Source organism: Channa argus, chromosome 21 (assembly GCF_033026475.1).
Source record: "Channa argus isolate prfri chromosome 21, Channa argus male v1.0, whole genome shotgun sequence".
Lineage (NCBI taxonomy): Eukaryota > Metazoa > Chordata > Actinopteri > Anabantiformes > Channidae > Channa > Channa argus.
Genome location: NC_090217.1, coordinates 8,235,657 through 8,250,841, shown reverse-complemented (window position 1 = coordinate 8,250,841; position 15,185 = coordinate 8,235,657). Strand labels below are relative to the sequence as shown.

Here is a 15,185-nt window from a genome sequence, read left to right as displayed (position 1 = left end):
CATAGCAACGATACAATTAGTTTAATTTTTGTATTTATCTAGGTGAAAAATGACATTATACTTCCGCATTTATAAATGAACATCAAGTTTACATCAGACTGATAATTATTCTAGTAAACAAAGTCTTCATAAGAGTATAAGTAGCAGGAGTAATATACAGTTAAGGCCTTGGTGAGTTAAGGTTAATGCTATATTAGAAAGATATGAATCCCACACAGCTACTGTGTGTCCAATCTGCAAAAATACATGAAACGCAGAAAGGTATATTAAATTTGCTAAAAGCTAGTTACCAGGTTAGCATCATTAAGTTTTTCTCAAAGGTCAAAATGTTTGTGCATACACAATAAAAAAGACAACATATTATATATAGATTTTTTTTTACTTCTAAATAGGCTACAAACAGAGATTTACAGCTGATCAGTCAAAGTTATTATAGCATCATGTGAAATTGGCAGTGCTGATCATTTTGTGGTTGCTAATGAACATTGTAATTCAGAGTGGGAATGAATAAAGATGATATTGGACATCATTTTTAACAGCCTCCACCCACAATAAATGAATGTGTGCACAGCAAGCATCCAACCTACTGAGTTTCAGACTCATTAGTGCAATAGCTTATTTTTTTAATAACGTTACAATGTCCTTGTACTTACCCCCAATACTGTTAATCAAAATAAATGGACATACTACTGCTGTTATTGTGCTTAAAGACAAATCATCTGTCACAGTCACACAACCACTGCCATCATTTAGGACATTACACTGCAAGGTCACTGAAAACATTTCCTTTTATTCATTGATTTTTCTTCTCTTTTTCTCTCTTGTTTGACTTAGGAACCCTGACAAGGGCCTTCAGTTCCTGATCTCAAGAGGCTTTATCCCAGACACACCCATCGGTGTTGCCCATTTCCTGCTCCAGAGGAAGGGTCTGAGTCGACAGATGATTGGAGAGTTTCTCGGCAACAGCAAGAAGCCCTTCAACAAAGATGTCCTGGAGTGAGTAGCATACAATATTTCCTGAAATTGTCATACAACATTACTTTAGTTTTCTAAAGGTGATTCCACCAGGTAATCGCTGTATTTTCTGTGTGATCATGGGTGTAAGGATGCTACAGGAGCTGATTCAACAAGGAGTGTAGGAAAATCTGCCTCTGTATTTGTCACAATATAGTGGTTTTAAGTTGTATTGATTCCTGAGCCTGTTCCCATGTTGGTAGTTTTCATTTCCAGTTAGTTTTTACTATGACTTCCTAAAACCTAAACTTATTTTTGCAGAACTTGACATTTCATTATTGTTTCCATCACCGACGCCTAAGCAAACACGACATTACAAAAAAAGGAAAAATGCTGATTATACTCTTTTTGCTTCTTTTGTCATATTAATTTAAGAAGAAACAGTAAAACATGTACTGACTTTGTATCAGACAAAGAACATTTTTCATCACATAAAGTAAATATTACAGTTGTACTTTCATAACCAAAACAAAAGAAAGTCTCAGTCTTTTTCAGTATTTCTGTTGTGGTTTTGCTTTGTGTCATCTTCAAATTAGATCTAAACCACCAGTGTAGAGCAAATGATATTCCCAGTTTGGAACATACAGGCACAGAATGACGTGTATGGGTGTGTTTGTTTTATTTTAGCATACAGCATGTGGCAGATATGGGGGGAGGTTGTAGATTGATACTACCCTAGTGTACTCACAATGAGTTGAGACTTGTCCCCCTAAAAATTTGACTTGACTGAGACTTAAAGTAAAATAAAAGTCATTTGGGTTGCATACTGAAAGCTATTCATTGTCTTTGTCTTCATCTTCTCCTCCATTTGCCCTCTTGCAGACTTTGTTGTAACTGATGTCATTTAATTCATCAATCAAATAGTAAATGATCGATACTGATACTGCATGCTAATGAATCTAAGTGGTCTGGATATGCAGTAAATGACAGACAGTACATTCATAAAACATTTGAGACTTAATTTGGAATTGTGACCAGTAAATGAGACAAAATTGAACATGTCTTCTGAGTATCTTTATTATTTACTGTCTAACTTATCCTTTTTCAAAGGTGCTACAAAGTCATGAGTGGTACAGTTGCCACTGTATAGTAATAGAACATAAATAATGGTCCTTTAATCCATTTGTGTTTGGCAATGGACAACATGGTTGGCTTTACAAGGTGGAATTCATATCGCTGAGTGCAGGGGAAAGTTTGACACTGCAAAGAAACAACTAAAGCACAAAAGGCCAGCAAGTCCTGACTATTAGTGCCTCCTGGGGGGGTAAAATCTATCAAATATATTGGGACATCCATTCCCCAAGATACACCTCAGCAGTGCCCTCAGCAAGCCTGAGTCTCTCATGATTGCTTTTGCAAGGCTTCAAACTAGTGTTGGTAGTGAAAATATACACAAATCATCCACGACATTGAAACCACCAAGTGTTATTACAAGAGGACAGAGTGGAGAGGTGTCAGAACGAATGGTGGATCACAGCAGATGCATGTCATGTTGTGGCTGTTCAGTATATTCTCAGCACAGATGACACTAGGATTAATAGGTTTCAATTTTATCAATTTTCCTAAAGGGCCGTCATATAACAGCACTCAAAATGGAAGTGATATTGAAGAGGAAAATGACAGGGGAGTGCAGTGTGTGTCAGGGCATTTACGATAAAGCGTATAGGGAGCGGGTAAGGGATTGTGAACTAATGTGAAAATCACTCAGTGATTTACTAAGCCAGAGTGTGTGAGCATATGTGAATGTGTGTAAGCATGTGACTTCTGTTTGTGAGGGTGTGGAGGCATGGTATGAAATCTTTGTATCTGCTGTATATTTGTGTTTTCCTCTTTGCCCTATAAGCTAATAGTGCATCATTCGATGCAGTATGTGTATTGTTGTATAGGTTATTATGCTGTTTTAGTGTTAGTATGGGGAGGAGATGGGAGTGGAAGGAGAGGACTGATATACTTAGACTAGGGAGCATCTCGCTCGGTGTTACATAAACAAGGAGTGACAGCCGGGGAAGAAGGGAGAGAGAGGTGGTGGAGCGTTGAAGTGACTCATAAAGAGGGCGATCAGAGAGGCTCGACAGGTGAGAGAGTTGATCAAGAGGAGGATTGAGTCAGGCTTGCTGTGTGCTATATGCTTTAGCTTTACAAGCTTTGTATTTAAAACAATCTCAGGCTTTAACATTAAAGACAGTTCAACTTAGCTCTAATATATAAATGAAGGGTCAGTCATGAGCACGGAAGGACTACGGGAAAATAGGCCCCCGGGCAGGGACCCCTGCTGTCTTTAAATGTTTTGTGGTATTTTCTACATTTAGTGTTGGAATTTTTCACTTTCTGTTTATTCTGGCTTTTGTTGTATTTTCTCAGTGTTTTGCGTCTTTTATTTCTGTTGTTGGCCATTTTGCACTTGTGTTTGGTTGTTTTGCAATTATTTTGGATAGTTTGAAGTCATTAATCATTTGAGTCCTTCTGAATTTTTTGTGACCTCTTTAAAACAAGAAATGTACTGTAATAAACTGAGTTACAAGTAGCATTATGCAGTATACTGCAGTCCCTATTATGGCAAAGATGGAGTAGCAGCAATATTAACAAAAGGACTAATAGGATTAACGAGCAATTGCAGTACTGTAATAGACACTGGCCAAAGAAGAGTATTACAAGTATACTACTACTACTAGTACTATAGTTTTAACATACAGTAAGTAATAAGTAGCGCTACCACTATGACAAAAGTCATAGTGGTAGTGGTAGCAGTAGTAAATATAGGACAATAACTAGTAGCTTTAGTAGCAGGGAGCGTAAAGGCTATGTTTAGTACTGGTGGTATAATTTATATACTAAACTGTAATTACAAAATTCTTATAGCAGTAGGAACTGTAGCTGTAGTATTCGTATACCAAAAGTGACTGGAGTAGTTGTACATAATAGTAAATTGGCTGTAGTAATAGTAGCTACAGTACTAGTACTAATAGCAACAACAAATGCAGCAGCAGTAATAATTCATGTGCAGTATGCATTTAAATAACAACTTCAGTTGCAGTTAAGTAGTATACTGTACCAATGCATTGTAAATGTACAATAGTAGTGGCAGACAGAGGCCAGGAACTGTAGTTGTAGTCATGGAGTAGGAGTAATACATAGGGCTAGTTTTTGCTGTCAGAACAATAGCAACAGCAGCAGTCGTAAAAAGTAGCAGCAATAATAATAATATACACTAGTAGTAGTAGTAGTAACAACACTGTTGACTAGAGGATTATTAAAAGTAGTACCATAACCAGTAGCAGCAGTACGGCTGTAGGCGCAGGGCATATAGTAGTGATAACGGTAATAAGTGAAGTAATAACAGTAGTACACATAGGACACTGACATAGTGGCTGAAGTAATCAGCTGTATTAGTAATAGCACTTATATGTGAGGAACAGTAGTAATAGATATAGAAGGAGACTTAGGTGCAGTTCTTGTAACATTAGTGTAGGTTATGCTACTATAAACTAAAGCAGTACGCAGTTCATGGTATTGTTACTTTGAGCAAGTTTTGCTGTGATGTCATGTTGTGGTACTCAGTGAGTCGGGCAGTACTGTCGACTCAGCTTTTTTACTCTTTTTGCTGGAGCAGCATATGTCACCTCACCTCATTAACTCGCTTTGTTCTCAGTAATCCATCTTAATGTAGTACAGTATGTGTTTGAGTTGGTACAGCATTGAAAAGATCCAAGAGGTGATGTGTTGGCACTATGTCTTGTATGTACTGTAGATTTTTGACATGAACAGCATCACCTTTTAAACATGCTCTCAATGTTACAGTTCATCAGTTTGGATCACAGGCAAAGACTCATCCTCAACCAGTGTGGATACATTTGGACCTTAAAGCTTATCCAAAACTTTGATTTCATAGTTTGATTATTGTTCCACTTAGTAGCCACACAGAACGCCTCATATATCAAAGCCAGGAAAACTTTAAAACCTCCCATCTCGTTTGGAAAGTCACCTTTAATTGCGAAACCTCATTTCACCTCCACATTTCCCATGCTGCATTTATCCTCTCTGAACTCAATGAACAGGATATTTTGCTGTTTTTAATTAAAGCCATTAAGCTGGGGTTGTCAGGTAATAGGAGGATTTTCTGCTCTGAGGGATTGTATGTGTGTGCGTGGCTGTGTGTGTATTGGAAGCTGTGGCACAGAGAAGATAGCCAAGCCCAGTCTTATTACTGTTTACTGTGTGTGCCTATTACCAGACTGAAGCTGTGACCGGGAAGCAAATGAGTGATTCTCGGTGTCCATATGTTCACCCTGCCCACCTCTAAATGGGCAGCCACTGCTATCTTGGTGATATGTTGCAATGGATTATACTATCAATTTTAATATACACTATGTTTCATTCTTACTGTGCCTGCCTTTCCACTGCTTTCGCCCTTTCTCATCCCTCACCTCTCCCTGTGCTCCACAGCTGTGTGGTGGATGAAATGGACTTCTCAGGCATGGAGCTGGACGAAGCACTGAGGAAGTTTCAGGCCCACATTCGTGTCCAGGGAGAAGCGCAGAAAGTTGAACGTCTTATTGAGGCCTTCAGGTACCTATAAAACCTGCTTTAAGAGTCTCAAGTTATTTTGTATTATTCCCACTTGTTTAGGAAGGAAAGCACGAAACGATAACCGTTCATAACAAATCTGTAGTCTGTAAGGCGACTATCACCAACTAACCAGAATCAGAAAACTCTTTATTGCCAGGTACAGTTAAGAACATATTACAGTATAAGGAATTTGTCTTGGTGACTGGTGCAAAGATAAAATGCAAACGTGTGACACACAACAAATATGTAATATGTATATAACAGAAACGAAAACCTGAAAAAGCTATATACAGAAGAATGGAGTGTGGAGTGGGAAGTAGTGCAACCTAAAAGGTGAGTGACTGACTGTAGGTTGGGGACACTGAGGTGGCCATTCAGAAACACTGCTGTGCAGAGAAAACACGGGAGATGCTAGAAAGGAGCTGCATATGAATATTTAAATTCCTGACCTTTATTTTCACTCAAAATGTAACTGGTATTGGAGTGGGTGCAATTAAATTAAAGTGAAATTAAATACTATCATTCAAGAATTATATCTCTGGGCAGGTTTGTGATTTTGAAACATGCTAAATCATTTTTTAAGATGTGCTAAAATCTGAATTTGTGTGTGTGTGTGTTTTCCAGGAGTAATGTATAGTTGTGCCCAACAAATGCACAAAGAGGGAACATTAAAACATGCCAGTATGACAGTATGTAATCAGCATTGAAAGTCATGCACACAAAAACTTGTGTGTTAATGTAACTACACTCACCCACCTTAGACCACTGCAGCTGAGGTCTAAAACATACACGCATTGGTTTTCTCTCTTTCATTCCGTTTGGCTACGAGAAAATGTTGACATTACAGGTCATGTCTGAATAGCCAGGCAGCATGTAATTTCTGGCCACAATTTGCAACAGAGAGACAATTTGCGGCACAGCTGTGATGCTGCCTGTTAGTGCTAACTGTTTGCCATAGCCCCTCTGGAGTAACAACCACCTGTCACAGTTGTCGAGGTGCCCAATGAGGAGAAAAATGGCAGCATTGTCATAGTCAGTGGGCCGAAAGGTTGGCACTAGCAATGTTTGGGCATCGGGTTGGCTTACTGCGTGTTATTGGGAGCAGGAGAGCGGAGGAGGTGATGGAGGGAGGGGAAGAGACACGAACTGGGAAGGGAAGGAAGGAAGGAAGGAAGGAGGGGAGAAAGAAAAGAGGGAGGAAAAGGTTTATAAATAACCAGCATTGCATAACTGCCACTGCCTCTCTGTGCCTGGCTCCCCTGCCGCTGGGCTTTGATATGCCTCCAAACACACACACACACACACACACACACACACACTCACACTCACAAAAAGAGAGAAATCTCAGAAGTAAGCGAAGGGGATTTGAAGCAGCCGTGAAAAAGAGCGAGGGGAGAAAGTGAAAAGAAGCCAGCAGCCTCAGTATCTGCTGTGTCAGTGTACTAATGAATGAAGCGTACATGAGCCAGCTCCCAGTGCTGCAGATCCATATATTAGTTTATATTTCTCTGTCTGCAACACCGTGTGTATGTCCTGATATCCTCCTTCAGTCATCCGACAGTCACATGCAATCGTTTTATTTTGATTCTTGCTATTTTAGATACAGATATTGCAGCTTGTATAATTTTGCACCCAAACGCATCTTGTAGGAGTGTATTCACTGATGGATTACACCAGCTTCAGCAATGTGTAGCGAATGCAAAGTGGGCTTGGAAGACAACAGCGAACGGCGGATTTGAAGACCAAACTCAGCCAGTGATCAGCATGATGTGCCCTTTTTACTCCTGTTTTTGTTTTGTTCTTCCATCTTTTGTGTGGAGTAAGAGCAGACTCGGATGGAAAGCTGCATAAATTGGGGTTTTTCACTGCGTGGTACTGCATTAGAATTTACAGAGAAGAGTATAATTACCGGTTGCTGTCAAGTCGTGGTTTTCAGACACCGTTATGTGAAGCATCTGTGTGCAGCCCTGTGATTATCATGCTAAAACAAATACTGCATGAGGGGTGTAACACACAAGTAGAAGTACTATAAATGTTATTTTTCTTCATATACGGTGCATACCCACATAGCCCTCCCACACCCATTTGCAATGCTACATCATTATGTACTAAGCTCCAAATCCCCTCTAATTACTTTGGTCTGGTACTGTCTGGAAATGTTTTATACCTACTTCCATTACAAAATGTATATTATTTTAGAGCAGCATCTTGTATGATCAGTTCTTCTCCATTTGCTGGACAGTAGCAGGTCTCAATTTGGTAAAGTATAGATATTTACTGCACTGTGAAAACCTTGCGAGGGTCCCACCAAACATGCTTTTTATATGCTAAACAACACATAAAGAGCGCATGTATGTGTCAGAGAAGTATGAGGGTACGAACCTGCAGCCAATGTGTGTGTCTTTACTGGGTCCCTCAGAGACATTAGACTGCAATCATGCGGCTCAGTGCATCTGCAAAATGCTGCCACAGCCCCAGTGTGGAAACGGCTGATTAAAAGTAACGATTGCAGTATACACTCCAATAAAGAGTACACACACGGTCACACACCCACCTTCTCTGCCATGTGGCTGATTACTCACAAACACACATTACATGTTGAATTATTGTATTAGTCACTAACCACAAAGTAGCTATGCACTTCACAAAAGACAGAAATAATTTTTCCCTCTCATTACTCCAAGTGCTTCCGTTTTTAAACAGACACACATGTAAATACCCGAAGTAGATGTGTACAAATCTTTTAGATTCACGACTTTCATAATTGCACAGTGTAGTTGCATTCCCATTATCCACCCTCCATGTTTATATTTACTGGTGTATTTTGGGAAGTACATCAAATTCAACCTGAAAAAAAGTGCTTAGATAAGGGATTTCATATTTCAAAATTCATATTTCTTCTCTCTGGCACAATAACAACATGCTTAAATCCAGAAACCTGGCCCATAAATGTTTGAGAATGTTTATCTATGGCTAAGGACTCAATGGGCTTTTTTTTTTTTTTTTTTAGCATCAGAGTGTAAACAGACAGAATTGAAAAAAAACTTCTTCAAACGAAATTGATAATGTTAAATCACATGAGATGACGGCGGCTGACTTTTGCACCAATATTCAGTTTTCTGTGTTATGCATTGTCCATGTAGACAGCCAATCCACTGGGACAAATGTGTTTATCGGTGAGACAGTATTTCAGCGGGGCACCTGCTGTGAGATTCATTGTTGCTGAAAGGCAGCTAACTGCATTAGATAAAGCCATGAGCAAAATTAAAGACATAACTCTTATTTCTGTGTGACATTCCCTCGCTCGGCTTGTGTCCAGGCATTTCTGAGCATATTGTGTGTATTGAGGGATGTATTTAGTCTTCTCCAATTGGCCTTAACTATCCTCTCCTTCTTTCCTCCCTTTCTGTTATTCGTCTCCCTTCTTTGTCCTCCACTTTTATTCTTTTGTCTCCACATATGTCCTCAACTCTGTGTCATCTGTTTTTTTTTCCCCGTTTTCCTTTAAACCAACAGCCAGCGCTACTGCATGTGCAACCCTGATGTGGTGCAGCAATTTCACAACCCAGACACCATCTTCATCCTGGCCTTCGCCATCATTCTGCTCAACACTGACATGTACAGTCCCAATATCAAGCCCGACCGCAAGATGTTGTTAGAGGACTTCATACGCAATCTACGAGGTAAGGGGCACAGCTTTTTTTTTTATTGCCAGTGTGTGCAAATGTACATTAAGGGAGACAATTATTTCACTGCTCAAAAAGTTGTTCTGCTACCAACCCTAACATTTGTGTTTCAGTGGAAGCGAAAAGCAAAAGAGCATCAGTTGAGGATAAGAGGAAAACTATAAGTGTAACAAACAGTAGAAAGCTGTTTTTTTTTCTGTTTACTATCTAAAATAACACGCATTTGATTTATAAAATCTTTGTCTGAGTCACATTTGCAATGTTTCTGTGGCCCGTGGGAGCAGAGCTAAAGCAACAGTGCTGCTTAGCATGAAATTAACAGACTACTTAACACTTATTGGTCACTTCATTAGAGACACCTGTACATCCAGTGTGATCCCATACAACAGCTCTGCCATAAATGGGTATAACTCAATGTAATAAAATTTTAATTGTACAACATATACATTAAAAATGTCAGAAAGGGGATAATTCATTGTGTTTATTACTGAGGTCATATTAGGTGCTGGTGCTGTATTTGATGCATTATGCTGAGAGGTGGTGCTAGTCATTCATTTTAAATGGCTGGTCAACCCCTCCTGCTCTTACTACTCGAGTGTCAAATGATTGTATTATACAGTGTAAATGAAAAAATATACTGCAGTATTACACAGTAGTTCTCCCAAGATTGTTTCCTTTTTCCGAAATATGTCCCACCGAGGTCTTTGAACACGGCAGTAGATAAATCAGCAGATGTAAGTATTTGAATGCGTATTCAGTCAAAACCCAGCTGCATAAATTTGGGTGATAAAGATAAGGTTACATTTCTCTCCCTGCCCACCGTGCTTTACACGTTCACAACTCATAGCGACACAGACAGAAAGCACCTGTAATTCTTGTCTCCCACATGCAGATGGATGCTCATTCGCCGAGGAGGAAGCGACGGGAGCGTTGTAGTTTTGCTCTCCCTCTGTACAATCAATCAGGGAACACTGGGGTCGATTCATCCAGATTGTTCGCTGCGATTAAATTAAGTTGGAAAATCAATTCCGGCATCTTATGCAAATTAAAATATGCCACTTACTTTTGGCCTGTCTATTTGTCTTTACTCAGTTTACTGTGTTTTCGTCATCTCCCTCTCCCTTCTTTCATCCTCTCGTCTTGTCTTGTCTCTGCCAGAATATTAAAGTGTCTGTTTATTCATCCAACTTTCCTTGTTTACATTTTCTCTCTTCTGTTTTTTCACTCACTCATGTCTTTTACGCACTAATAGAAGAATAGTTCATTCCACTAATTGGCTTAGGTGAAATGCAATTATGCACCAGAAATCAATAGTAATGAAGAACCAAAGAACATTCATTATCTCAATTAAAGCAGACTGTCAGTGTCAAAGCTGTTCAGCAATGGACCAACGCAATATAAAACAGCTTCCACCATAACCCAATCCAATATGCCAGCTCTTAGTTACTGGATCTTTTACTTATTTTTACAGCTTTGCCCAGCAAGTTTATTTGTCTTTTAATGTACATGCCGAGCTAAAGCGGAAGCATGGGTAAGATGCTACGTTCTCCACTTGTTATGCAGGCAGAGTTTATTGTACAGAGTACAGCTGAAGAAAATGGCAACATTATTTTAAGGGATCACCAAGTTAAGGGTTCAACAAAGTTATTTGAGAGGTACAGAAAAGTCTGCATAAAATGTTATGGCAATCCATCCATTTTTGTGGTAGTCAGTCAATCACTTAGGTGAAAATTGCATGGTAAGAAATGCAGTAGCTGCTGAGATATTTCAGTAATCCAACCATCTCATCAATGTGACATGCTGCTAGTATGTTTTAAAGCGAGGGGTGTAAACAAAGCGAGGGGACTGGCAAAAAGGGGGAGAAAAAGCAGCTCATGAATGTGACACTTTATACACACTTCCCTCTGGTCATCTGTTCCTCTCCTCTCAACTACATAATGTGCAGCGATGTCTCAGCAGTGTCCCGGGGCGCCTCGCTGTCATCGCCATCACTTGTGGTAGCTTCATTTTCTCCAAACACATCGCGCCCCATTGACAACTCGATGTACCACGCGCCACAGTACAGTTATGCGGATATAATGGGGAGCATCTCGAGGGCAACCTCTCAGCCTATTGCAGGGCGGCTCTACCTGTGTTGAAATGCCACATCCTTGAACCTAGCTGTGTTCCAGACAGAAAATCTTCCAAGAGCGAGAAGAGGTGTTAACCTTTCACTTGCCAATTAACCTCCTCTCACATTGCCTTCTGTCATTATTTAATACAGACAGTAAAAGACAAAGTCGCAGGAGGACACAGTAGGAGACTGAGAGAAAAGCTTTCTTCTTCTCTGCATAATGGATGTTTTTTTTCCATACTCTTTGCATATCAAATGAAATTTAACAAGTGTGTGGAAGTACATTACATATACAGCACGTGTGTGTGTTCCCACATAGATGTAATCAGCCTGTTCTTGTCTTAGGTGTGGACGATGGAGCTGACATCCCCAGAGACATGGTGGTGGGAATCTATGAAAGAATACAGCAGAGGGAGTTGCGTTCCAATGAAGACCACGTCACATATGTCTCCAAGGTTGAGCAGTCCATCGTGGGCATGAAAACGGTGAGGACACACAAACACACACACACAAACAAACGGTCTGTACTGTATGTGCAGTGACCTTCAGTGGAATAATGTGCTCCTTTAGCACCTTATTCACAGAAAACCCTAAACCCTCAACCTAAATTTAACTGAATTAATCAACCTGGATGAATTGGTTTCTTGGCCAGTTGAAAGCATCACAACAAGCAAAACATCTTTAACACATTATGAAAATGGAAAGTAATGGCAAATGTGTTGACAAAGAGATATGCATTTACACACCCAGCTGACATGGCTGCACCTTGGCACTTGGTAATTGTTCTGCTTATATAGTGGTTTAATCCAAAGCGCTTTACAATGTTGTTTCTAATTCATCCATTCACACACACACACACACACACACACACACACACACACACACACCGATGACATCCCACTTATTAGTAATTCCGGGCAGGTAGAGTACATTGGTTTTATAGGAGCTTTTTTGCTCGGAAAAGATATGGGGCAGGGAGATTGAACTGAAAACTTTAATGTTGCAGGTCATTAAACCACAACAATGAGCTAAAACGCCACAAAAACTGTGCCTGTGTGAAACAGCAACGCTGGGTAATATTGTTCACTATGAGCAACCACTTCCACGTTACATATTGTAATTGAATCAACTGCTAATAACACGTTGATTAGCTTTAACCCCACAGACCCCCCTTGACCCCACTTAGAACCTCATAAAGATAAAGTAGACATACCGAAGCACACACAGCTAGAAGTTTATTTAACTTTTGCAGACCGATCCCAGATGGTGTTAAGTTGGTGGAGCAGAAACTGTTTTCCTTTACAGACACTGCATGTTGATTCATAGACTGTAGATATAAATCAGTTTTCTAGATGGGCACAATGTCCCATGCAACAACTCCATGCCAAGTCGCTTGCTCATTATTCAAGCCCTTATCACAGTCACCTACAGTAGCTTTAGTAGAGTAAGCGGAGCACATTTATTAGCCATTAAATATCTCATCAGCATTGCCATCATTACCTCAGGTCATTACTCCAGCAGCTGTAGATACATCATTAAGCACGGCCATGATTAGACTCTTTTTATAACTGTTTAAGGTTCAAAGGCTCTGTCAGCGCTATCATGGTCTGAGTGTTTGAACCCAACACTGGCATTTCTTTAGCTGAGAGTCAATTTATGGGATGAACATGAACCTTATTCACACATGGACAGCTTTTATGAAGACGGGCCCCGTGGCACAAACAGGGGAAGGGTCCCCCCATTGAATCATTCTGGAGCTTTTTGTGGTTGTTGTGCACCTCTTTAAAGCCATTTTCTGTCTTATGAATGAGCCCTTTCAAGCAGTAACAGCTAACAGTAACTCCCATTACGTCCCAGTGCCCCCTGACCTCACGGGCCTCATGGGATTCAGGAATCCATCCATGCTCACACTGACTTTTGACCATTGTGTTAATTTGTTGTGTGTGAAGTTGCATGTGTTTCAGACTTAACAAAGACACTCAGAGGCAGAAGTATTTCGCTAAAGTTATAAAACTGACATGATTTTACACCAATTCATGTGGGAATGTGCTGCCGTGCCCACTCATAACACTGAAAGGGCTTTTAAATGCAGTTCAGGGAATTCCACTTGATTTGTATCAGTGCACCAAAGCCTTCCAATCCTTTATTTATGAAACATAAAGTTGCTGAGTTAGTTCTACACCCCACAGGAGAATGTTGCATATTCAACACTTCAAAACATACTGCATTCGCCCACTGTGCAGGAGCCAGTTTGAAATGTTTTCTTTAAATCTGCTTTAAGGATCAATAATGATTTGGGATTTTTAGTCATGCCAGCAGCCATAGTTCTGGGGGACAACGGTATTGGTCCTATCAGCACATTGTCATTTTGTAACTGTAGGCTCTGGAGCCACATTAATCAACTTGTCTCATGCTGCTCCCTGTTCAATCATAACATGAACCACTGCTTGAATACATTTCACTTTAAATTCACTTTTTAATTAGTTTTTCAATTTAATCTCGGGTTGACTTTCCGAATGACATTGGAACTCTGACATTGAAAGGACTGTCGCCATCATTAAGTTTTTGGCCTCTACCTTAAATGTCTTTCAGTGATGGATGAGAAGCCACAGGATGACAGAAGGAATGTTGTCATAGCCAAAACAATGATGGATTGTTGTGACGGGAAGTGACTATTACCGCCCATTGGAGCCATTTACTATAAAAAGACAGACTAAAGTAAAGTTTCACTCTTAGAAACACTGTCACAGCAGAGGTCAGGGTGCTCGTGTTATCGATTATTGATTTAACTACGTTATTGATCCCCGTGAGGAAATTGTTGTTGGACATTTTAGACTTTGGCTGGTGTAAATGTAAGGGCTCCACTTCATTGTCATAAGATATCTACAACCAAATGTTTTCTTCCTCAAATTGTTTTTTAAATATTTGATGACAAATACATTTGCAGAATAAATTGTTCTTTAGCAGTACAATTTATTTGTCTAGAAATATATTGACAAACTCTGTCTCGTCAAGCTGTTCCTTAATTTTCTGTCAGGAAATGACTTTTTAGAATGAGCAGGAGGCGTTTCGGGCTAATGATGTCGTTACATGTTTCTGACATTAGTGTAATGAGAAAGCAGGCTGGCTGTGACAGACTGGGTGGGAGTTGGTATACCCTGCAGTGATGAGAGAGCCAGAGAGAAAGAGACAGAGCCTGTGTGTATACCCACTGCATTGGAAAACGTCCACAGCCCCTGTAGGGAATAAAGTCTGAAAATGCACAGTAAGAAACCGAGGCCGTGTGTATATTTGTATTTTAAGAGGAAATCTAATCTACATCTATCGACTGTCACTCGGCTGCTGTTAGACTTTCCGCAGCAGAGAGCTGGACGAGACAAGAGTGTGGAGATGTGGGAACGTGATTAGATCCCTCTCCAAGGGCAATGAGCCATTTTTTGCTGTGTAATCTGCTTAAACTTGGAAAAACACTTGAGTCCAAGAGCAGAAGCCAGGCCTCTAGCAACACAACTGCAGCATTTTGTAACATTTGTTACATTAAACCTCCAAGTGAAGCGTTATACTGCCACCACCTTGGCTAATCCTGCTAATCCTGTGTAAGAGCCAATAACTAAACGGCAAGATGTAAACTGCAAATCTACTTTCAATTTGGCAGCAACTCATAAATGTTTTCAATGACTGGGACAACGGCTCCCTTTTAAATTTAACAAGTCTCACCAAATCTGGTATCTTTTTGTGAAACTGTACATTTAAAACTGCTTCAACTGCTCTACAAAAATGTCAGCTCCCCATTGCCTTACATCAAT

At 40.0% G+C, this 15,185-nt stretch overlaps 1 protein-coding gene across 4 annotated transcripts in view; it reads left to right on the top strand.

Moving 5' to 3' along the window:
* iqsec3a (IQ motif and Sec7 domain ArfGEF 3a) overlaps positions 1-15,185 on the top strand; it is an 88,337-nt gene that overhangs the window by 59,068 nt on the left and 14,084 nt on the right. For all 4 annotated transcript variants that reach the window (XM_067490471.1, XM_067490473.1, XM_067490474.1 and 1 more), the window contains 4 exons: positions 835-996; positions 5,458-5,580; positions 9,097-9,263; positions 11,725-11,864. In XM_067490471.1, the coding sequence (XP_067346572.1) occupies positions 835-996; positions 5,458-5,580; positions 9,097-9,263; positions 11,725-11,864 (592 nt within the window). The remainder of the gene's footprint in view (positions 1-834; positions 997-5,457; positions 5,581-9,096; positions 9,264-11,724; positions 11,865-15,185) is intronic.